Raw genomic sequence first — 25556 nt, forward strand, 5'->3', positions numbered from 1 at the left:
TCACAAACTGGCAAACAGAAAAAGTATCTTTGCTTTAACAACATTCATATGTAAGCAAAATAATTCGTTTCTCTTTGGCCTTTTTCTCTTTTAAAATCTTTAATTATTAACAAAAAAATAATATTCTTTGTAACTTTGGCCACAAAATCCTGCACAATCCCATTGCCTCTAAAATGCATTCCCACGTACAGATTTTCATTCAATTCCTTTTTTCTGCAGCAGTAACACAGTGTCACAAAGCAGCAGTGTCAGAAAGCATCACTGCGTTTGCTTTCAGGCTTCAAATAAGCATTATGGAAAACATAAGTGGGAGGAGTCAGCTGACATTCAAAACAACAAACTTTGAGTATTATCTTGTGTATTCTTGTAGTGTTGTTAACATAGTACAAAATAATCTGGATGTGTAACACTGTCGCACAAAAAAAGAAGATTTTCAGCGTATTTTTCTTCTTCTTCTTTTTTTTTTTAAAGCAAAATACATCAAATAAACCAAATAAAGTCATGATCAGATCAGACTTCTTTTGATAAGGCTGGTACTGGATAGCTGCCTGGCTGTTACATTGTTTTTGGCCTGCTGAATGACATTTCTACACAAGTATGGGCAAAGTTCACTCCCAAACAAATTAAATATAGTCACACACAATAGAAAAAATGCTGTCACAGAAACAAACCAGATCGCTTATTTTCCCGGCTGGTGAGTTGCTGTATAAGGCAGCCTGTTGGCCATCACCTCAGTAACATCCTTCCTGTAAAAACAGCTTTGGGACTGGAATCATTCTTTTTGGAGAAACTCTTTTTTTTCAGTCATTTCAGTATAGACCATTTGATCTGCTCCTTGGCTGACTGCAAAACCTGGAAAAGGGAAAAGTCAAAAATAAATATTACATAATAATATAACAATGAATGACATCTGCTTTGTAAACCGTCTCTGAAGATTTTCTGGATGTTGCAGTAAAGTTGCTGCTGATGTAGTGTGTGTAAGTGTGTGTAAGTGCTGTGTAAGCTGTTTATGCTAACTTCTGCTAGCTATGTGGTTAGGCTTAGGCACCACAACTTTGTTAGCTTACAGTACAGTGAGCTGTAACTGCTCTTTACATGTGTATTTTCATATATACAATGGCTTTGACTAAACGGCCGTCTTTGATGACTGTCAGTAATAAACCCTTTATTACAAACTAAATAAGCTATTTTATGATCATTACAAAATGTGTATTATGCTAGAGAAGGTCAATGCCCTTCATGCTATTTTTTACTGCGCAAATTATTATCATTTCACAATCTGTTAATGGTAAAGTATCTACCCCAATTTGTTTAACTATGCAGTGGGAATAAGTGAGCCTCCACAGGTTTTAATAATTTACATAACCTATAAAGACTAACAATTCATTCACAGCGAGGAAGCGCTCAAGGAAAGAGGTTTTTGTTTATGGCTGCAGTGCGACGCTTCAAACACTAGAGGTCAGGCTGGGCTTATGTTCAGTCGTGCCACCATGTTAGAGAGCAACAAACCAAAACACGTTTTCATTCTCCCCATTCAAGAAATACAGTTAGTCAATACTTTCAAAATCTGCATGTTTCAATAATTTTATCTCTCCCTCTCTTTGTTGTTTATGTTTGGATTATTTTTCCACTCCTCAAACAGGCTCAAATTATAGATGATGCTGTTCCTCATACTGACGTTAGATGGCGACTTGAGCTCACTTTAAGGGTCCCTGGGACAGTATGGGGTTCTGGGAAATGCAGTCACTCTGTGAAAACCTTAAATCTCATCGCCTTATGATGACAGTGATCACTGGTCTTAATCATGGCACTGATCAACCAGTGGGGGAATGTAACTAAGTACAATTACTCAACTACGTCAACCTGACAGCATTAAAGGCACGTGGAATGCATATGATATTATAAAATACAAGTTGTTGTAACGATCAGTAATGGCAGTGTAGTAAATTGCTCCTGTTCTTTAAAGATGTGAATACTTTTAAATCCTGGTGTAGCTTGGTGTGTGCGTACTTTGGGAGGTAGTATATGCACCACTATGATTGTGAGACTGGGTTATATGAAACAGTACACTTCGTAGTCGTTGTGGGGAAACTACCCATGTTTCCGTTGAGTCAGTAGCATTGCACTGGCAACTTTCTAACATCACATACAGGCGGTGTAATTAGAAAACAATATAAATTAGATGAAAATTATTTAATTTTAGTAAATGGGGAAAATGTGGGAGGGCAGGATCTTTGAGTTCAATATTCAGTTCTCCTCCATCTATCCATCAATCAAGACCAATAAAATCCCACAGCATCGCCCCAGCTTTAAAGGCTAATCCAGCTCTAGCTGATAGCCAACAACTGGTGTGCTGCAAAAATCTTTTGGGTGAAACTTGTGCTTTAAAATTGGGAGAAAGATGACAAAGAGAGATGAGTGATCTAAAACCCAAAGCTGAGAACCAAAGGGTTTGGGGTTGAATGCTAGTACTTCCACTGACACGTTCTAATATTAAAGTGTGTAAAGTGCTGCATTAGAATATGCTTTGTAGTGCAATACAGGCTTGTTGTGATGTTGGCAAACACTTACGATAGCGGTCAGAGCCAGTTTCTCTGTTAGGTGCTCTCAGCGTGAAAGCAACAGAGTATGAGTACACACACAAGAAAGCTATTATAAGCAAGCACAAAAACATGTCCATGCAAATGTTCAGTCCTGCACACAAAAAGGACACATTAGCAGCTAACAGCAGCTAATTTAGTGATTTGGAGATGAAGCCATGCTAGCTGCTGCATTTACTCTGCATTCACTCTGCAAGGAACACTGAGCTTTGGGCTGAGGAGTCAGTGTGTAACTGTGAGTTAGTGTTAAGGTGTTGCACTATAGACTAAATGTAGCAGAGAAGTAGCTATAGAGGAAATATAGAACTAAGATAAGAATACTGTGCATGAAGCACAATGTGTGTATGGAGAGCATGCATGTCTATATCTGTGCATATCTGCTGGTGTTTACAAGCGAGGCTCGCTGTGTCAGTGAGGTTCTGACATCAGTTGTCTGGTCAGAGTGATTTGGCCCAAGTGAGATTTATTACAGAGCTTTATATCTGCCCATTTTCCCAACACCATAACTACTACAACCTGCCAATATTATTCATCTGTGAGTAGCTATAGTGTTTTGGCTTATTGTGGAATCATCCACTGAAGTTAATATAATGGAAAGCTGTTATTTTTTATATTCAGTGATCTAAAGCTGAAACAGAGAGTCTTGGCTAGGTTGGATGAAGAAGCTCTCTAACCCTTACTGTATTAAAGTCCATGTCAAAAGCTTCCTAACATGTGGGTCATTAAACTGAAAACCAAACGAGCCATGACCTGGCTTTAAAATGAGTGACTGAGGTATTTTTAAGTCAGACATTTTCGGCACATTACACAACAGGTAAAATATTGACCAAAATGACTGTGATAGTTACATAGAGCAGCAGGCTAATGTAAACTTAGCACAAAAAGTAAGTGTGTTTGGTTAATAATTTCTTGTTGTAACAATACTTAATGGCAATAAATCTTATACTATTGGAAAGCCTGTTTATTGGCCCTTAAATGATGCCAATTTATCCACTAATGTGTTTGTGGGTTTAGCAGCAGAGCTGAGTATGTGGGTTGTGCCCAAGAAAAACTTGCCAAATCTTTTCTGCCAATGCCAAACAGCTGATTCTGTTATGATTTATTTATCTTTATTAACAAGCTTTTAAAGTGGTGGTAGTTAAACCGTTAATTAAAAAATCTGTCATAACTGTCATAATTATAACCAATTTCTAACCTTCCTTTTATTTCAGAAGTTCTTGAAAGAGTAGTTGCCAAACAGCTAACTGATCATTTGCAGACGAACGGTTTATTTGAAGATTTTTCATCAGGAGTTAAGAGTTCATCAGAGTACAGAAGCAGCATTAGTGAAGGTTACAGATGACATGACCTTCTTATGGCCTCTGACAGTGGACTCAGCACAAGGTTCAATATGAATACCCAGCTGTTGTGGTGGCTGTGGTTCAGGAGGTCACCTACTAATTGGAAGGTTGGCGGTTCGCTTCCTGGTTGCTTTGGGCATGCCAAAGTATCCTTGGGCAAGATACTGAACCCCAAGTTGCTCTCCAATGAGTGTGAATATTAGACAGTAAAAGTGCTTAGTTTGATATGGAAGTTTTTGTGTGAATGCGAACGTGTTGTATTAGCGCTTTGAGTGCTCAGATACAGTAGAGAATATAAGAACTAGTCCATTGTTATTAAAGGTACTGCACTGCAGTGGTTTGAATCATATTTATCTAATAGACTCCAATTTGTTCATGTAAATGGGGAGTCTTCTTCACACACTAAGGTTAATTATGGAGTTCCACAGGGTTCTGTGCTAGGACCAGTAGTTTTTACATTATACATGCTTCCCTTAGGCAGTATTATTAGAAAGCACTGCAGAAATTTTCATTGCTATGCAGATGATACTCAGCTTTACCTATCAATGAAGCCAGATGACACACATCAATTAGCTAAACTGCAGGAATGTCTTGAAGACATTAAGGCCTGGATGACCTCTAATTTCCTGCTTCTAAATTCAGATAAAACTGAAATTCTTGTACTCTGCCCCACAAATCTTAGAAACATGGTGTCTAACCAGATACTCCAGTAACACTGTAGGCCACTGGAGTCATTTTTGACCAGGATATGTCCATCAGTGCACATATTAAACAAATATGTAGGACTCTCTAAAATTAGAAACATCTTTTCTCAGAGTGATGCTGAAAAGCTAATTCATGCATTTATTACTTCTAGGGTGGACTATTGTAATTCATTATTATCAGGCTGTCCTAAAAGCTCCCTGAAAAGCCTTCAGCTGATCCAAAATGCTGCAGCTAGAGTACTGACAGGGACTAGAAAGAGAGAGCAGATTTCTCCCATATTGGCTTCTCTTCATTGGCTCCCTGTTAAATCCAGAATTGAATTCCCCTCTCATACAAGGTCTTGAATAATCTGGCCCCATCCCAGCTCCCAGTTGGATTCAGGAGACGGCACCCTTTCTCTTTTTAAGATAAGTGACCCTGAACCCTCCCTTAGTTATGCTGCAATAGACCTAGGCTGCTGGGGGGTTCCCATGAGGCACTGAGTGTTTCTTCTTCACTCTCTTTTCACTCTGTGAGTTTATACAACATCACTGTATTTAATCATTAGTAATTATTAAACTCTGGCCTTCTCTCTCCCACGGTCTGCCTTTTGTACTGCCTCTCTTTGCTTTTGTCTTTCTCCCCTCACCCTCAACCGGTCGCAGCAGATGGTCTGCCCCTCCCTGAGCCTGGTTCTGCTGCAGGTTTCTTCCTGTGACACGGGAGATCATTGGGGTTCTTTCTGATATTGTAGGTCTTTAACTTACAATATAAATTGCCTTGAAGTGATTGCTGTTGTGCATTAGTGCTATATAAATAAAATGTAAGTAAACTGAACTGAACTGCATTTGTGTATGCATGTGGTGCCTTCATGCTTGTGTGTGCAGCTCTGGCAATGCTATTTACAGAGTTTGTTTGCGTGTGTGTTACCTGGGCCACACTTTGTTCAGTTAATGGGTTCTCATCCGCCTGCAACACACAATGACATTGTGTACATAAAAGAAAAAAATGCAAAAGTCAAATGCTTAATGTACACACACTAACACTCAGTGCAAAAACAGCACACTGCAAGCACTATTAGATCTGTGGAACAATGATATACTACAACCCAGTGACATTCAAACAGCGCTAGTTAACAACTCAGGCAATCACAACTTATAGTGGAGCTGGTAGCCATGCTAGTGGTGTAGCTCCAGGGTAAGCACTTTCTGCCTGGCAGTCAGTCTGTCACTTTAATTACTGGATGGATTGCTATTACATTTTGTACACAGTCCGCAGAGAATAAATTCTTATGACTCGGGTGATCCCTTCAGTTTTACTACAGCACCACCAGCAGGTCAAAGCTTTAAGGTATAGATTAATGACCTATATTAGTTCACATGCTCTCCCATCATGCATTTACCTTTTCTGTCTCACCCATTCCTCTTCAATCCCTTCATCGTGTACTCATTCATTCTCTCTCACTCTCTCTCTCTCTTTCCACTTTACTATCTTTCTCATCGACTTCCTCCCTCTCTCACCCTTGGTCTGTCTACAGCAGCTGGCTCCTGTCTGTTTGTGCCTCTAGGTTACCGGTGATGTAATCAAACAGGACGAAGCCATAGGCTGGCTCTGACATTAGCTGACACCAATCAGAAGAAAAGAGACAGGGACAGAAAGTGAAACAGGGAAGAGGAGGCAAGAAGGCAGTGGGAAAAGCTTTGGAGCTACAACAAGTCCTAACATAGCATTTCTGAACAGACCTGCACAGATCTGTAATTCTACAATCTAACACTAGTTTTCTATTAGAATTTACAATACAATGATATGATTTTTATTCAGATAATTGGTTTTTGGGGATAAATGACAGAAGTCTTACCCTATAATTGACCTTCTGTAGGACCTGCTGTGGGTCACTCTCCAGAATCACCCTGGCAACAGGAAAAAGCAACCAATCAGGACTGAGTTCTGTACGAGCTGGCATTTTACACACTAAACATTAATTTAAACATTTAATAATAGATTCGGCAATAGTACACTACAGGCAGAATGAACAAAATATACTCATGTGAACTATGCTAGCTGGATACATTTTATTTATTTATTTTCCTCTCACCCCCCATCAATGATTTCATCCACAATGAGAAACACTCCTTCCATATTGTCCAATAAACACCTCCGCTCCACATTTTTCCTGCAGGATAAATTCAGAAATTAGATGCATCCCCTTCATGTTACTCTGGATCCCTTATGATACATGATGTTAAGCTGATTTTTTGTATTGCTCTAACTTTCAGCAGGTTTACTTAAGAAATTTGGTGAAATGTGACTTTTTGTTTTCTCCACATATCTAGCAGCCGTGCAGCACATCGCTATCATCACAGGGGTTTCCAAATAGAAGTATTAAGGTTTGAGCCCCGTTCAAAAAAGCTGGCAACATACTTGCCAACAAAAACAGGAGCTTTACTTATAGCCAGAGCAAAGGATTCTGGCTCTGTTTACACCATATTGTGGGCTTTGATCACAAGTGCAGGTATCAAAGAGTTGCAGGATGCTTGGAGACATGATTGCTCAGCCACACTCTGAGGTGGTCTGAGCACAGGGGTCAGGGATGTTACTAACCTCATTTATGAGCATTTGCTCACAGAGTAGAATGCCCAACCGTGCCATCCAGTCTAGTGTCAACCAGCTTCTGATGGCATATTCACTAAAGAGGCTGCTTAGTACAACCTACAGAAGTGTTTTAAAGCCCATTGTTGCTTTTTGCGCTCACACTTTGGAGCTGTTACTCATTTCTGATTGTTGTTTTGTTTAATGAATAACCCTAAAGGATCATTAGCTCTTCAACACTCAGCTTAAAGCTGTTTGCTGTTGAATATTTAAAACACACGTTCATAGCAATGCTACCCCATGCTAGTCATCTTTTCCTCAGGGGATTCAAATTCAAATAAAGATTTAACAAGTGCATTATTATTATCTGACAGAGGTAACTGAAGGACACGGCACTGCGTTCACAGTTGCTCGAATATAACTGAGCAGCTTCATGAATCTTATACTGTTAAACTAAACTGCAGATGTTTGCAGCTGTTTACTGACTTCAGTAAGCTATTTAGAATAGCCTATAATCTTTTATACTGCATAATAGCTTAATCTCTCCTTGTCTCGATCATTCACACTCTACATTACTACTGCATCAGTTCCCATAGTAACCACATCCGGCACCGTTTGGCTAATAATGTTGCAATAAACAGTGAGGGATTGTGGTGTGAAACATACACACATACACAAGAGGCATGCAAGCTCTTTGAGCTTTAACAGGTTAAAATAATTTTAAAAAGAGCACTAGTCATTCAGTTAAGCTTGTTTGTTAGATATCATCTCCTAAAGTGTTGACTGCGTTTCCTGTAAAGACACACAGTACCACTGAATTCTACATCCAGTTCAACATGGACACTCATTATCTCCCTGAGAGGCTCTTATGGAGAGATGGCAGTGTTAGTGGATTTATATGACTTATTGCATTAATTTAATGATTCTGAGGCTACATGGATTAAAAAAGCTCTGATGCATTTGCATGGAGAAACGTCTAGAAACCAAGATTGTATATTTCTGTATTTGGGCTCTGATTTCCTCTGTATTATGCCAACTATCATTAATATATCAATGAAACCACTCACTTGTGTAATTTTTGTTTTTGAAAATTCAATAAGATTGTACCTGAGGATGTGACTGAGGGAGTCAAACAGGCAGTTAAGTACTGACATCAGCATGAGCTAGTGGGAGAAAAGGACAAAGTCAATATATGAGATACAAATTCATTTTAAAGCAGCATCAATCAGTTTTCATGGCCTAAATAAGGTAAATACATTCAATATGTAACGGCCTAGCAGAGTAGATATGGGGGTATGCTACATGGCTATTTCTTTTAGCAGACAAAGAGCAATGCTAGCATATACAGACATCAACAAAATTGTTGTTACGCTTCCATTAAAAAAAGAAAAACCCACAAATATCACTGACATCGTTAGTTGTTATGAATCTCTGGCTCTCTTCCACAGCATGTCTTTTGTCTTGTCTCTCTCCCCTCAGCCCCCCCTCAGCAGATGACCCCCCCTTCCTGAGCCTGGTTCTGATGGAGGTTTCTTCCTGTTAAAAGGGAGTTTTTCCTTCCCACTGTCACCAAAAGTGCTTCCTCATAGGGGGTCTTTTTGATTGTTGGGTTTTCTCTGTAATTATTGTGATTTGGCACTATCTAAATAAAACTGAACTGAATCAAAATAACTTAAAACTGAAAAAAATTATAATAAATCAAATTTCACCCAAAATTATTAATTATTAATTAAAAATCAGACATTGCTTTTGAATTATGGTTCAACAGAATTATTCTGAAAAGACAAATGAAACTGGCCTGGACAAACATGATGGTACCCTTAACTTGATATTTCCTTGCACAACCTTTTCATGCAATCACTGCAGAATATGGTTTAGATCAGGATTCATAGAAAGCCATTCCTGTGTGTGTTTGGGTCATTATTCTGTTGGAGGACCCATGCCCTGTGACTGAGACAAAGCTTTCTGACAATGGGCAGCACATTTCGCTCCACATAATCAAGCCTCCTCCATGTTTCACAGTAGATAACAGTGTTTTTTTTTCTTTACATACTTGGCAAAAAGCTCCAGTTTTGTCTCATCTGTCCAAAGGTCATCCTCCCTGAAGCTTTGTGGCTGTTCAATATGCATTTTGGAAAATTCCACTCTTGCATTTCTAAGATTTGCTTCAACAGTGGTGTCCTCCTCAGTCGTCCTCCATTAAGTCCAAATTAGCTCAAAACACAACGGGTGGTGCAGTCTGACACTGGTATACCGTGACCTTGTATTTCACCGCTAATGTCGTTGGAAGCTGTTCTGGGCTTTTTGGTTACATTCATATTATCCATCTCTTCAGTTTTTCATTAATTTTCCTCTTGCAGCCATGTCCAGGGAGGTTGGCTACAGTGCTGTGGAGCTTAAACTTCTGAATAATATGTACAGCTGTACTCACAGGAACATCAAGCTGCTTGGCGATGGTCTTGTAGCCTTTACCTTTAACATGCTTGTCAATAATTGTCTTTGTCATCTCCTGAGACAGCTCTCTGCCTCAGGAGATGACACCTGTGATGCTAATTACAGGACAAACCTTAGTTTAACACATTCCTATGGTCAACTTTTTTTTTTATGTTTTCTGTGGGTACTATCATTGTCGTCCAGGCCAGTTTCACTAGTTTGTTTTTAAAAATAATTCTGTTGAATCATATTTCAAAAGCAATGCCATCCATCCATCCATCCATTTTCTGTTTAGACAGCACCATAAGCAGAGAAGCCCAGGCCTTCCTGTCCCTGCTACCTCCACCAGCTCATCTGGGGGGACCCCAAGGCGTTCCCAGGCCAGCTGAGAAATATAATCTCTCCAGCGTGTCCTGGGTCTACCTTGGGGCCTCCTCCTGGTATGACACACCCGGAACACCTCACCCAAGAGGCACCCAGTAGGCATCCTCCTCAGATGCCTGAACCACCTCCACTGGCTCCTTTTGATGTGAAGGAGCAGCGACTTTACTCTGAACCCCTCCCGATGGCTGCACTACTCACCCTATCTCTAAGGTAGAGGCCAGCCACCCTTTGGAGGAAGCTCATTTCTGATGCTTCCAGCTGAGGACCATGGCCTCAGACTTAGAGGTGCTAATTCTCATGCCGGCCGCTTCACACTGTTCCACACTGCGAACTGTTCCACTGGAGGCCACCACCTGATGAAGCCAGCAGGACTGCATCATCCGTAAAGAGCAGAGATGAGATTCTGAAGGTGGAAGTCTTCTGCCACTTGGCTACACCTAGAAATTCTGTCCATAAAAATTATGAACAGAATTGTGACAAAGGCCAGCCCTGGCCCTAGCCTCAGTTGAAGTCAGCAGCGCCCCACCCGCACTATAGACTATAGAGGACTGTTATCGCCTCCTGAGTCGCCTGATGGTTTGCCAGAATCCCTTAGAGGCCCTCCAAAAGTCTTTTTCCATGGCCTCACTGAACTCCTCCCACACCTGAGTTTTTGCTTCGGCCACTACCCGAGCTGCATTCCACTTTGGCCTGCCGGTATCCGTCAGCTGCCTCCAGAGTCCCACAGGCTAACCAAGCCCGATAGGACTCCTTCTTCAGCTTGATGGCTCCCTTCACCTCCGGTGACCACCCTCTGGTTCGAGGATTATTACCATAACAGGCACCAACCACCTTGCAATCACAGCTCTGAGCAGCAGAGCACGGTCCATTTGGACTCAATGTCCTCAGCCTCCTTCAGAATGCTGCTGAAGTTCTGCCGGAGGTGGGAGTTGAAGGTGTCGTGGACTGGGGCTTCTGCCAGGCGTTTCCAGTGCACCCTCACGATACGTTTAGGTGCGCCGGGTCTGTCCAGCATCATCCTCACCACCTGATCCAACTCACCACCAGGTGGTGATCAGTTGACAGCTCAGCTCCTCTCTTCACCCAAGTGTTTAGAACATACGGCTGCAGATCTGATGATACGATTACAAAATCGATCATTGACCTGCGACCTAGGGTGTCCGGGTGCCATGTGCACTTATGAACGTCCTTATAATTGAACACGGTGTTTGTTATGGACAAACTGGTTTGCACAGAAGTCCAATAACAAAACACCATTCGGGTTCAGATCGGGCAGGCCGTTCCTCCCAATCACACCCCTCCAGGTCTCACTGTCATTGCCCACGTGAGTGTTTAAGTCTCCCAGCAGGATGATGGAGTCACCAGATAGAGCACCCTCGAGCACCCCGCCCAGCGACTCCAAAAAGGGTGGGTAATCTGAACTGTCATTTGGCGCATAAGCGCAAACAACAGTCAGGACCCGTTCTCCAGCCCGAAGGCGCAGGGAAGCAACCCTCTCGTCTACCGGTGAAAACTCCAACGCGCAGGCAAGCCGAGGGGATACAAGAATACCCACCCCAGCTCGCCGCCTCTCACCGAGGGCAACTCCAGACTGGAACAGAGTCCAGCCCCTCTCCAGGAGACTGCTTCCAGACCCAGGCCTGAGGTGAGCCTGACAATATCTAGCCAAGGGGTCTTCAACTCCAGGCCTCGAGAGCCGGTATCCTGCAGGTTTTAGATGCGTCTCTGCTTCAACACACCTGAGTCAAATATAGAAGTCATTAGCAGGACTCTGGAGAACTTGACTGCATACTAAGGAGGTAATTCAGCCATTTGATTCAGGTGTGTTGGATCAGGGACACCTCTAAAACCTGCAGGACACCGGCTCTCGAGGCCTGGAGTTGAAGACCCCTGATCTAGCCGGTACCTCTCAACCTCACGCAGTAGATCAGGCACGTTCCCCACCAGAACGGTGACATTCCATGTCCCACTAGCCGGGGATCAGTCCGCCACGGCCCTTGGCCACTGCCTGACTGATTTTCATTAGTTTATTTTCAGTAAATTTTTATTTATTATTACTTTTGTCAGTTTTGTTTCATCAGTGATCATTGTACCAACAATCTGTATTTCTCTGTTTTTATTCCTTTTTTACATTGTGCATATGAGCATTTATTGAAACATAAGGAATTAGTCTACATAGGAGACACGTTAAAATATGTTTTATATTCTCAATGCTTTGTAACGCTTCGTAACAGCTTAGTTACAATGAAGCAACAGTCTGAATGAGTTGCTGTGTTCAAACATTTGACTGGTGCTATATGTTAGAGTTTTGAAATATTTCATGGTGGTATTGAATGTTCCTTCTGACGATTCTTAGTGTTAATCTTGATAAAGTTTTGGATAAAATTTTGTCTATAAATGTATGATATTGCATGCATCCCTTAGTGTGGACTTTAAAAGGACCCTTATTCTTTCAAGTGATTGATTTCATGTTATTTTATTAACTTTAAATAGTATTTTACTCCTTTATTATTATTATTATTATTAAAGAACAGATAAAATAATTTAAAAGCTTTCATAAAAACCTTTAGCGAAGCCATGTAATAGATTTATAACTTATCCAAAAAACAAAAAAAAAACATTTCCCTAAAAGATTCAATTACTTCAATTCAATGCATTTATTTAGCGCCAAACCACAACAGCAGTCATCTCAGGGCACAAAGATTGTTTCTTATAGTCCAAAACCCTTTTTCCCATTTTGACTCAGTTCCATGTGTAACATCCCAGTGAACATGCTGACCTATTCAAATTTTTCTCTTTGTTTTTTCACTGTCATTAAGGCAAACAGCCACTGTTTGCCTTAATGACAGTGAAAAATTTATACAACTCTGAAAATACTGCCTAATAAATGCAACATTTCTCATATTTGAGTATAATTTGCTGGAAACTACATGTAGAAATGATCAAAATTCTGCAGATGAACATGATATAACACCTTTCTGTAAGGCTCGAGCAGTTACCTCAATTTATTACTGTAGAATTACTCCTCTGGCAGAGAAAGCTTAACTCACCTCATTTTCCTGAGCACTTCCCACAACATAGAAGAAGAGATCTATACTGCTCTTGTACACGATGGTCATCCCTTCCAGAAACGCTATCTCATCTACACAGAGAAGGAGAAGGGATAAGGGTAGCATAAGCATGACTTTATCCATTTATTTCACATTTCTATGCAGAACCAAAGTTCATTCAGTGGCACAACTGCCAAATACATATCCAGTGATGAGCAAGCAGAAGGGTGAGAGGAGAGGAAGGGAGAGGCAAATGAGGGAAAAGAAAGATGACAGGAAAAAATGTGGTAGAAACTTGGTAGAAAGAGAGGAAGGAGATGAGAGAGTAAGGGAAAACATACAAATGAATGTTGGGGTGGATGGCAGGAAGGAAGTGGGAGATAACGTATAAAAACAGAGAAGAAAGACAAGAAAGAAGCGGAGAAAGCGAGGAATGAAGAAGAAGTTTAGGACAAAAGGGGAGACAGCTCTAGGTGATAAGGAGGCCGGGGGCAGAGACTCAGGTATCAGTTGTTTAGAATCCTACAAAAAAGCATAAGGGTAGATCAGGTGTTTCCTCCAAATGAATGAAACAATCCAAAAGTCACCACAGATCTACAAAGGTAACACTAACTGCAGCGTTCTGTCACAAATAATGGGCTAGCGTGGTTCGTGGGTGGAAACCAGGCCAATGCAAGAACTGCTTTAGGTTACAAGTGACAAGAGAACAGTTGACACTGGAGACGTCTGTGAGCATTCAGCACAATACACGGGGAGGGAGCCGTGGGGGGGGCATGCAACACACAATAGAACAGATCCAGAAAAAAAACAGAAAAGAGTGGAACCTACTGTCTGCTTTGTGCGTCTTGTTGAAAACATTCCTCTCAAAGTTTTTCTGCTCCTTCATGGAGGGGTAAAGCTCTGGGTCATAGTACTGAAACAGACACATACACGACTTTCATGACTCAAACCCTGTTTTCTCCCACCTACAACAGATATGTCATTCATTACTCACACAGTAAGTGATAACCATGGCTAATTCATTCAAAGATGATAATTCAACTTTATCAAGTAGTTTTTTACTGTTACAAAGAAATCAATCAATTAATCAATCAAATTAACTTCTTAAGAATGACCAAGTGATTGGTACTTGGTGATATGGTTTGGTTAAGTCTGCCCCTCTGATTGAATTTTCATCTGTTCTGAACATCAAAAAGTATAAAAACTTGCTAATAAAACTGTATTCCCCAAATATATGACACTTAATTAGTGAATGTAACATATTCTAGTTTCTGAAAATGTTCTACTTTAGCATTTTGCTGAAACAAGATCCAACTCTACTCTACACACACTAAAGCTGCCACACTGGAAGCTCAGAGCACACCACTTTACTGGTCGCTTCCAGTTCATCTCAGGTTTGTCGACGTCACCCACAGCCACTTATTATGACTATTTACAGTCAACATTTATTCCATAAGCTTTTTAAAACGCTTACATCCAGTAACTATCAGTAGAGCAGTTTTCAGTGCTAGTGGAGTTCGACAGTGCAGAGCTGGATTCAAACTGATTTCCTCTAATATACTTTTAGGTTCCTGCTAAAAGAATTCAACATTTCTGGCAGCAGTTGGTGAAAATCAAGCCGTCACAGAAAACTCTGATTTTATAAATTTACAAATTTCCAAGCTAGCTGCCTCTTCTGTCATGTCCTGGGCCGTTGGCCCAGCGTTTTGTGTTAATTTCCTGAGTGTGTCCTCCCAGTAGGTTGATGTGTTATGATATGTCTGCGTCTCTGTCCTGAGTCTGTGCCTGTTTAGTCAGTATGTTCCTTGGTTTGTCACTTCCTGTTTATTTTGACAGTCTGGTTTTCCTGTGCTTTGTGTTCAGCTTTGCTTCCCCTGTGTAATTAGTTTCATTTGCCTCACCTGTTGTTCCCTGCTGTTTCCTCTTGCCCTGATTACCCAGTGTGTATTTAAGCCCTCAGTTTCCATGTGTTCCTTGTCGCGTCGTTGATGTTGTGTGCCCGTGTGTTCCCTGTGTTTGCCCGTCGTCTCCCTTCCAAGATTTTTGTATTTGTTTTTCCCCTGCTTAAATAAATCCCTTTTAAGTTACGCTGACTTCTGGAGTCCTTCGTGTCAGCCATTCCTCGCCTGTTTCCTCCCCGGCCTTGACAGAACGACGCGACCAGACTATGGACCCCGCGGATACCAGGAGCCCCTCCGAGCAAGAGGAAGTGATTTTGGAGCTCATAGATCTCTCCAGGAACATCATTCATGCCACTGATGAACCCCGTCAGATTATTCAGGCAATTTTCTGCTGCAGACTTTTTTCTTCCTCCACTTGGCTCCTCACCCATCCTGACACTGCCTCCCTTGCCCATTCCATAATCATGCTCCGGAAAAACTTACAAGCTAAACTGTATAATATTGGTCGCCCTGTCCAGGGCAAAGACACAACCTTTTTCCTCCAAGCCATCACTAATTCACCTCTCCTGCAGCCGGTCATCTCACCTCCGTCGTCTCCTCCGCACCACTGCAGCTCAGCACCACAGGCGCTGCCTCGCTTTCCGGATCCGCCGTCATCCCTTCAACTCACCTCTCCCACCTCGTCATTTTCATCCTTTCACCCACAGCCCACCGCCTCCCCAGACCTCTCTTGGCTGCCAGATGATGTGGAGATTATTGATTCACCTCTGCTGGTGGACATCCTGGATGCTGAGAATCGTGCTTCCCACTCCACCAGAACGCGAAGGAAGCAGCGCTCCCGGCGTCGCCGTGCTCCTCCCCAGCCACTCTCGCCTCAGTCAGCTGTAGCGCCTGCTCAGTCGCAGTCTTCCCAGTCAGCTGTAGCTCCAGCTCCCCCTCAGTCGCAGTCTTCCCAGTCAGCTGTAGCTCCAGCTCCCCCTCAGTCGCAGTGTTCCAAGTCAGCTGTAGCTCCAGCTCCCCCTCAGTCGCAGTGTTCCAAGTCAGCTGTAGCTCCAGCTCCCCCTCAGTCGCAGTGTTCCAAGTCAGCTGTAGCTCCAGCTCCCCCTCAGTCGCAGTGTTCCAAGTCAGCTGTAGCTCCAGCTCCCCCTCAGTCGCAGTGTTCCATGTCAGCTGTAGCTCCAGCTCCCCCTCAGTCGCAGTGTTCCATGTCAGCTGTAGCTCCAGCTCCCCCTCAGTCGCAGTGTTCCATGTCAGCTGTAGCTCCAGCTCCTCCTCAGTCGCAGTCCCAGACCCCTCAGTTAGCTCCAGCTCCCTCTGTTCACCCTGCTCCAGCTCCCTTAGCTCCAGCTTCCCCTGCACCTGTACCTGTTCCGCGGGTGGGGGCGGCCACGGACGGGCTGACCTCGGCACTCGCACCTGTTCCGCGGGGGGGGGCGGCCACGGACGGGCTGACCGCGGCACTCGCACCTGTTCCGCGGGTGGGGGCGGCCACGGACGGGCTGACCTCGGCACTCGCACCTGTTCCGCGGGTGGGGGCGGCCACGGACGGGCTGACCTCGGCACTCGCACCTGTTCCGCGGGTGGGGGCGGCCACGGACGGGCTGACCTCGGCACTCGCACCTGTTCCGCGGGTGGGGGCAGCCACGGACGGGCTGACCTCGGCACTCGCACCTGTTCCGCGGGTGGGGGCAGCCAGGTCCAAGCCTTCGCATCGGTTTTCTGTGTTAGCTGCAGCAGCAGGGTCTCAGTCAGCTCTAGCTCCAGTCGCTCTCCCTCGCCTTCAGTCAGCTCCAGTAACTCTTCCTCGGTCCCCAGTGTCAGCTGTTTCAGTGCCCTCTCAGTCAGTTCCCTCAGCCCCTGTCTTAGTTCCTTCGGTTTTGGTCCCAGTTCCCTCAGCTCCTGCTCCTTCTGTAGTGTCAGCTCCCTCACAGGCCCCAGTGTCAGCTAGCTCTCGGTCTGCTTCCACGCAGCCAGATCTCCCTAGCTCTCGGTCTGCTTCCACGCAGCCAGATCTCCCTAGCGCTCGGTCTGCTTCCACGCAGCCAGATCTCCCTAGCGCTCGGTCTGCTTCCACGCAGCCAGATCTCCCTAGCGCTCGGTCTGCTTCCACGCAGCCAGATCTCCCTAGCGCTCGGTCTGCTTCCACGCAGCCAGATCTCCCTAGCGCTCGGTCTGCTTCCACGCAGCCAGATCTCCCTAGCGCTCGGTCTGCTTCCACGCAGCCTGCTCTCTCTCGCTCGCGGTCTGTTTCCACGCAGCCAGATCTCCCTAGCTCGCAGTCTGTTTCCACGCAGCCAGATCTCCCTAGCTCACAGCCCGCTCTCTCTGGCTCCCGGCCTGCTTCCACGCAGCCAGTCGTCTCCCGGCCTGCTTCCACGCAGCCAGTCGTCTCCCGGCCTGCTTCCACGCAGCCAGTCGTCTCCCGGCCTGCTTCCACGCAGTCCCCTGCACCTCGGCTATTCCCCGAGCAGCCCCTGCTGCTCAATAAAGCAGCAGTGTGCCCTGTTCCGCGGTCCCAGCCTACGCATCCGGTGCCTCACTATGTAGGCCCCGTTCAGCCCATGGGCTCAGCTCACTCCGAGCCGATGGGGGTCTCCGCTCACTCCGAGCCGATGGGGGTCTCCGCTCACTCCGAGCCGATGGGGGTCTCCGCTCACTCCGAGCGCTCCGCGCCAGAGGGCCCCGCTCAGTCCGAGCGCTCCGCGCCAGAGGGCCCCGCTCAGTCAGAGCGCTCCGCGCCAGAGGGCCCCGCTCAGTCCGAGCCGATGGGGGTCTCCGCTCAGTCCGAGCCAGGGGGTCCCGCTCAGTCCGAGCGCTCCGCGCCAGAGGGTCCCGCTCAGTCCGAGCCGATGGGGGTCTCCGCTCAGTCCGAGCGCTCCGCGCCAGAGGGTCCCGCTCAGTCTGAGCCGATGGGGGTCTCCGCTCAGTCCGAGCCAGGGGGTCCCGCTCAGTCCGAGCGCTCCGCGCCAGAGGGTCCCGCTCAGTCCGAGCCGATGGGGGTCTCCGCTCAGTCCGAGCGCTCCGCGCCAGAGGGTCCCGCTCAGTCCGAGCCGATGGGGGTCTCCGCTCAGTCCGAGCGCTCCGCGCCAGAGGGTCCCGCTCAGTCCGAGCGCTCCGCGCCAGAGGGTCCCGCTCAGTCCGAGCCCTCCGCGCACGAGGGTCCCGCTCAGTCCGAGCCGATGGGGGTCTCCGCTCAGTCCGAGCGCTCCACGTCACCCGAGGGTTCCCCACCAGAGCCCGGGGTCGCCCTTCTCCGCCGCCGCATGCCCCGCGGTCGGCCTCCAGTGTCTGCTCCCCGTCGCCGCCGCCGCATGCCCCGCGGTCGGCCTCCAGTGACCCCTCCTCGTCGCCGCCGCCGCTGGGAGCGCGGTCGGCCTCCAGTGACCCCTCCTCGTCGCCGCCGCCGCTGGGAGCACGGTCGGCCGCCAGTGACCCCTCCTCGTCGCCGCCGCATGCCGCGCGGTCGGCCTCCAGTGTCTTCTCCTCGTCTCCGCCGCCGCCGCTGGAAGCACAGTCAGCCTCCGGTGCCTGCTCCCCGTCGCCGCCGCCGCTGGGAGCGCGGTCGGCCTCCAGTGACTCCTCCTCGTCGTCGTCGCCGCCGCCGCTGGGAGCGCGGTCGGCCTCCAGTGACTCCTCCTCGTCGTCGCCGCCGCCGCTGGGAGCGCGGTCGGCCTCCAGTGACTCCTCCTCGTCGTCGCCGCCGCCGCTGGGAGCGCGGTCGGCCTCCAGTGACTCCTCCTCGTCGTCGCCGCTGGGAGCGCGGTCGGCCTCCAGTGACTCCCCCTCGTCGTCGCCGCCGCTGCTGGGAGCGCGGTCGGCCTCCAGTGATTCCTTCTCGTCCTCGCCGCCGCCGCCGCTGGGAGCGCGGTCGGCCTCCCTCGTTGGGACTTTGCTTTGTGGCCCCTTGGCCTCTGCGGCCTCCTGAACTGTGTGTTTTTTGTTTTGGATTTCCCACTGACTCCCCTGAACTGTGGACTGTTTTTTTCCCCTGCTGTTTTTGTTTTGTCATAGCTCCTGGACTGTTCCTTGTTTCGACCCCCTGTTTTGGACATTGGAGCTCTCCGGCCTTGTGCCGTCGCTTTTTGTTTCATCCGGTTGTTTTTTTTTTTGTTTTCTCATCCCTGTGTTTTTGCTCTGGTTTTTGGACTGTATTCAGCTTGTGCCATTGCTTTTCATGGTTCGGTTCCTTGTGCTTATTGTTTTTTGCCCTTGTGCTCTACCCTTGCTCCAGTGCTTCCTTGTGTTTTTGGGTTTGTTCCTGACTTTGTTTGCTCCCTGTCTGTTTTTGTTTCGGGCCCTCCTTCCTGGTCCCCCGCCTCCCGCCCTGGTCTGGTTTTGTTTCTTGTTTTGGCCGTCGGGAGCCGGCCTTTGAGGGGGGGGTACTGTCATGTCCTGGGCCGTTGGCCCAGCGTTTTGTGTTAATTTCCTGAGTGTGTCCTCCCAGTAGGTTGATGTGTTATGATATGTCTGCGTCTCTGTCCTGAGTCTGTGCCTGTTTAGTCAGTATGTTCCTTGGTTTGTCACTTCCTGTTTATTTTGACAGTCTGGTTTTCCTGTGCTTTGTGTTCAGCTTTGCTTCCCCTGTGTAATTAGTTTCATTTGCCTCACCTGTTGTTCCCTGCTGTTTCCTCTTGCCCTGATTACCCAGTGTGTATTTAAGCCCTCAGTTTCCATGTGTTCCTTGTCGCGTCGTTGATGTTGTGTGCCCGTGTGTTCCCTGTGTTTGCCCGTCGTCTCCCTTCCAAGATTTTTGTATTTGTTTTTCCCCTGCTTAAATAAATCCCTTTTAAGTTACGCTGACTTCTGGAGTCCTTCGTGTCAGCCATTCCTCGCCTGTTTCCTCCCCGGCCATGACATCTTCCAGTCTTTGCACTAAGGTAAGCTAACCGACTGGCCTCATATTTACAACCACATTAATCATTCCTCAAAATGCTACATTACCCTACATTACATTACCCTATTGAACAATGTAAGTTTCATTTTTAAGTCTTATAATACTATGACTTCTAGCCCCTTTCACACTTTTTTCATACTACATAAAGTTTAGATTTAAGATCTTTGTTTCTTTTCCATGTGTAAAGATCACTTTAAACTTACCTTTGACAAAAGTCTGTTGCCATCATTGTCAAGAATAAAAACAGCCTTTACTGTGTAGAGGGAAGGTTCCTGCAACGATAAACAGGAAGAACATCTTAAATATTTTAGCTCTGCTGAGTCACTTTGGGGAAACATCTAGGATGTAATGCCGCAGCTACAGTCACATCCATTCTTCTCATACCTGGATAGTGTGTGATATCAACCCTTCAAAAATAAAGCCTTCTTTTCCAGCAACGCCCTCTTTTATGTACACTCTGGGCTACGCACACACACTGAAGCTGCCCAGTCCAACCAGTTTCTACACTTTAGGCTGCAGTTGCAGTTTATTCCATGTTTATTTTTGGTTGTTCGTCCTGGTTTGTTTAACAGTTTTCCAGCTGCGGGAATGATGACATATTTATATTTAATACATTTTCCATTCTCATTTTCCACATCTGTACAGATTTTTGTCCGTCTCTGTGATGATTTTTCAGACCCGGGACAAAGTTCTGTTATGCACTGACTTGCATAGATTCACAGTCAGAGTGTATCACAGAACTTAGACCAGAAACTTAGAACATCCAAAGTCCAGTATTCCCAGCTCACATTAGTCCCAGTGAGGGGACAAGGATGTAGACACTAATTATTTTATCAAACATGTTTCTTCCAATAAAAATACTGCCTTGCTAGTCTGATTGAACTTAAAGCAATGAGTAAAAATACATAGACTGACTCCAACATACTCTTCTAGCATAACATCTGTTGCCAGTAAATACTATTATTACCATATAGCATAGCAGTCATATTTAGGTGGGGGTGCCCCACTGACAAGTACTGTAGGGCTTTGGTTTTAACTGGTCGTGTAATAAAATCATTTTTTTTGCCATTTTTCTCTCTTTTCCCTTCTTTTCCTTTCTCCATGCAGCGTGGAAGCAGGTGAAGCTGCAGCAGAAATACCTGCTCTTAGCTACCTTCTTATTAGCATTCAACACAAAACGCACCTGAGGTTGATGGCAACATTTACGCTTCAGTGACAGCTGGCTGAAGGGAAGCTGGCAGCTAGCTCAGGTCATGGGGGGAGGACATCAGAATGAGTTGTCAATAATTTTTCTTCAGGAAAGCACAAACTCCAAAGTACAAAAAGAATCCCTGCAATAATTTTCTCCCCTCTTTGAGGCCAGGTCATGGCGTATAGGTTATTGTCAGCCTATAGGGTAAGACATATTCCATAAAAAAGCTCCCGTCAAATTGTTTTCATGAAGACTTTGGAGCACGTCTTAGCCTGTGAAGATGTCGCTGGAGACAAACATAGCGCTGTCCAGTCGAGCAGATGTGAGTTTCAGCCGTGAGCGTTGATGCTCGATATGACGCTGTGTTCTAAGCTGGAGTACGTTCAAGATCGAAGTTTTGTTAAGAGTTGAAGGCCTGTGAACCGCACAGCTGTGCTGAGCTCTCACTGAGGCCACGCTTGCTTCTGTTGGAAGCTCAGTACGTTATTCCAAACTTTAGGACCTGCTCCTTTTATACATTTATCCCCACAGTGAACTAAGCTTTTACATGTTAGCTTAGTTAACAGCTGCAACATGTAAATGGTCTAGTATCTAAGTGATGAATCCTATTTTGGCAAGAAATTTGAATATTCAAACTTCAGTGCAATCTGATCCTGTCTGTGCACATATGTAAGAGAAATCTGATATTTGTGAGTGTTCAGAAATAAACATTACAAATGTATAATCATTTAGTTAACTGTCAACTATATAGTCCATTCAACCACAGCCTTAGTATCAAATGCATCTGTAAAGGGAGGATTATTCACTGTATGTGAACCACTGTGATCAACAGCACAGTTAAATATAAAGCTGGCTGTCCGGTTCAAACATGTGTGCTTGTTTGTAACTGGATTATGGATTCAGACAAAACCAAAGGACAAATTTAGACATCTGGAGACTGTTTTCCAAAGTAAAAACCAAAAACAACATAAAAGACTTTCAGTTATTTGGACTTGGCAGTTGTCTCAGCTGGTATTTTGCTTTACTTTTAAATTATACCACAATTTGCACGATTTACTTACGATTGAACGCAATTTGCCAAAAAAGGATATTCTGAGGATTTAGCCAAAGTGTAATAAAAGAAATGCTAAGAGTGGCTCAGCCCATGTTAAAGTCAAACAATGACCGTAATGAAAAATGTTTAACTAAACTTTGCTGTCATCTGTTTTACTGAACAGAAGCAGCTCTGCACGAAGAGCAGGTTCAAAACCGAGCTTTCTGTGAACCAAACCCTAAATCTGGCACCGCACCACAACTTATACCAAGAGATTTACAGCACACGCACGCACGCACGCACGCACACACATATCATTCCCATCATCTTGTCATTTTCAATGAGGACATTTTTTTCTCGTTCCTGTTTGCTGATTTATTGTGTTTCTTCTTCGCTGAGGGGTTTGTGGGATGTTCGATATCGATTTTATCCCCATATTGCTTCGCTCCTAAAGGTTGTCCCCTGTGGCTGATAACTTTATTGTCCTCTGAATATGATTACACCTTCTAGCTTCAGGGTGCAACCAATGGCCTTCAAGTGAACATCCACTGCTTATTGGAACTGTTCTGGGACTCTGATATAATGTGAAACTTTTTGAAATGCTTTGTGGCTGCTTTACGTCTTTAGGACTCCCTACTGCCAACACACTGTCAGTCTCAGCTCATCAAATGCTGAGGAACCCCCTCTTGTTCCATATAATAAAACACCCACAGAGGTCTGCATCAGGAGATGGGCAGGATGGCAGTGGAATATTTCAGCATTTTCAAACAGGGGATTTCATGGTTTGTAAAAGTGAAAAGGATAACTCATCTCTCTGTGAGATGTGTGACGTGTAGGGGCTTTGTTTCCCTGCAAGTTCAGTTGTTTCAAATTACTCCATTTTTTAGTCTGTACTGATAACGGTGACCCAAAATCAGCAGAAGTCTGACAAAATAACCTGTAATGATGTCATCTGGGTTACAAAAAAAAAAGGAACCAGAAAAGCTCAGATTAATAACAGTTACTGCTCTATTACATTTTGGGAAATGTGAGTTTAACATCGCAGACATGCAGCAGTAAACTGCTGATGTGACTCTATAAGTAACTTGTGAATGCACGAGAAAGGAGCAGGACAGAGAGGAGCAGAAAGGGGCAGTGAGAGCACAGGAAGGCAGGAAAAAGAAAGAAGGAGTATGAGACAGACACATAACCAAAAAATCTGAACGGAAGTGAAAGAGCAAGATGCTGAGAAGAAGAAGAAAACCAAAAGAATGACTCAGATCATTAATTTTAGACAGGAGCAAATAAAGCTGCACAGCTGGCAGTGTAGGAAGAGTAAAACATGCTGAAGACGCAGTTCTGAGTATCATACAATAATGTACTTATGTCACTTCAATTCAAATGTCACCATCAGCACAAGTCAACATTTAACATCAGCAAGTGTGAAATGTTACTCTGCTGCATGTAAAAGTCCAGCACCTACAGTTACATAAAAATAAAAATATTCCACATGCAGCTGCAGACGCACTGACAGACATAAACACAGATGCATCAGGCCACTCGCTTTACATCTGAGTGTTCCCACATTTTGGCATTGATACTTTTACAAAAAGATCTATTTTTTCTGAGTAATGGCTCTATTTCCATTACTCAGTTTAAGCTCTAAATCAGCCATCTTCAACCGAAAACGACGGGTTACTGCTCAGATTGTTATTTTAAACATTGGCACTCATATCAACCATCTCTGAACATTTAGCCAGTGGAAAATGGTTGTACTAAAACAAACAGGCTGGTATGAGCGAACATATCGGTTGATATCTGCGTTTTGCCAAATATATTAATTCCTGTTATAAACATGTGAGCAGCAATTTTCTGTTGTAGTTGTTGAATCCAAATTACAGCTGAAAGAAAGGGACAAAAAAGCAGAGCTTTCACTTAAGTAACTACATTGTAGTACACACTATAATTACTTGAGTAGCAATGCCACAGTGTACTCAATAATGTAGCTTTATTACAACTATAAGACTACTTACATGGAGAGTGATAGGTAGAAAAGTGCACCTGCTGAGAGTATAAAAAATAAAGCACTTTTCTAAGTTTTTCTGTTGTAATTCATTCATGTTCAAGTGTTTCCTGTAGCGGATATCTGAGCTTCCAGGATAATAACAGGTTCTGTGTGCATGCCTTTGCTGCCTCTTGTTCAATAACAAAGCAACACACTGCACAGACTTATCGTGAGTTTTCTATGCAAAAATAGAGCAACGTAAAGTCATTTATGAGTAAAACTGTCATAAACAGGCTAAAATCTAATCTTGTGACTTTAAAGCGCTGAGAAAGAGTAAAGAAAGGATTGGAGTAGATGGAGTTATTTTGGAGGGGCAGGAAAGAGACACACACACACACACACACACACACACACACACACACACACACACACACACACACACACGCACACACAGAGAGAGAGAGAGAGAGAGAGAGAGAACAGTGGACGTGGCACCTGCTCTGCTCTACACGTCAGTCCACATATGCTCAGCACACGCAGACATTTAAATACGCAGACCCGCTTTAACTATAACACTTCTTCTATTAAAGATCACAGTCTCCTCTTTATACGCGAGATCCCTGCAGGAACCGAAGCTTCGCCCGATTATAGTGTAACGCCGTCCTGTTGCGCTCCACGCTGGACTCTGCGTGGATGTGGATCACAGCTGTGGCTCATCCGCTCCATTGGAATGGAATTCACTTAACAACGAGATAAGTTGTCGCACTGTGACCGACGCTCGCAATATCTACTATTTTTACACGCATACAAAAAAGTGTGACTTTAGCTTTATGACAAGCAGCGATCAGGCCTGCGCGCCCACAGTCACACAGTCAGAGTCCGCTCGCATTAAAGAAGGAATAAAAGCTGTTTCTGCTTTATGGACAATCTGCAGCCCCCCTCTCTGCCTCCCTCCCTCCCTCCCGCCTGCCTACCACCCCCACCTTCTTGCCCAACACCTTAACTGCTACAGTGCAACAAATGTCCTGCACACTGCTCAACAAAATACATAAACTCCCGAGCACATTAACATCCAGCCACCTACAAATTAAAGGACGCGGTTCCCGTTCCTGCTGGTGAAACGGCGGAGAAGCTCACCGGAGACGTGGAGTCCATTGCTGCTGCTGCTGCTGCCGCGGCTCCGCTCGCTCGGTGTGTTGACGTGGACAGCTCTGAGCTGTCACGCCGAGATCAGCGCTTTTATTTTTTTCTTCCTCTCTTTTTTTTTTTTTGACGGAGCCGCCCGGGCGCGCTCCCGCTGCCCGCAGCGGCCAACCGGATGGAACCACAGGAGCACAGAGGCACCGGCGGAGCGCGAACCCGATACATCTCCTCCTCCTCCTCCTGCTTCTCTACTCCAGCCTTTCAAAATAAAAGTCGAGGTGAGCCTGCAGAGGCTACTTTAGTTTAGAGCAGGGGGATCAGACTCACTT

The 25556-nt window shown here is 45.1% G+C and overlaps 1 protein-coding gene across 2 annotated transcripts; it reads right to left on the reverse strand.

Moving 5' to 3' along the window:
* Positions 1 to 25319, reverse strand: copz2 (COPI coat complex subunit zeta 2). 2 transcript variants are annotated; one of them, XR_004019589.1, is made up of 10 exons: positions 25222 to 25319; positions 20079 to 20147; positions 13909 to 13993; positions 13081 to 13172; positions 8321 to 8376; positions 6720 to 6797; positions 6483 to 6534; positions 6145 to 6245; positions 5555 to 5593; positions 1 to 852 (listed from the first exon to the last, which is right to left on the reverse strand). XR_004019589.1 is itself a non-coding variant. In XM_030724966.1 (9 exons), the coding sequence occupies exons 1-9, from the start codon at positions 25237 to 25239 to the stop codon at positions 805 to 807; spliced, it is 537 nt and encodes a 178-aa protein (XP_030580826.1). In that variant the 5' UTR covers positions 25240 to 25310; the 3' UTR covers positions 803 to 804. The 2 variants fall into 2 exon arrangements, 1 of the variants encoding a protein (XP_030580826.1); XM_030724966.1 differs by lacking the exon at positions 6145 to 6245 and having other exon boundaries at positions 803 to 852; positions 25222 to 25310.
* Between the last annotated feature and the right edge of the window lie 237 nt (positions 25320 to 25556).

This window comes from Archocentrus centrarchus, unplaced genomic scaffold, assembly GCF_007364275.1.
Source record: "Archocentrus centrarchus isolate MPI-CPG fArcCen1 unplaced genomic scaffold, fArcCen1 scaffold_43_ctg1, whole genome shotgun sequence".
NCBI lineage: Eukaryota > Metazoa > Chordata > Actinopteri > Cichliformes > Cichlidae > Archocentrus > Archocentrus centrarchus.

What these genes read in the sequence shown, in the direction of transcription:
- copz2 (XM_030724966.1), bottom strand. An exon ending in TACAGAAGGTCAATTATAGG is followed by an intron (nt 5,594 to 6,482) that starts GTAAGACTTCTG and finishes TGTGTGTTGCAG; the next exon opens with GCGGATGAGAACCCATTAAC. An exon ending in CTGAACAAAGTGTGGCCCAG is followed by an intron (nt 853 to 5,554) that starts GTAACACACACG and finishes TCCCTTTTCCAG; the next exon opens with GTTTTGCAGTCAGCCAAGGA.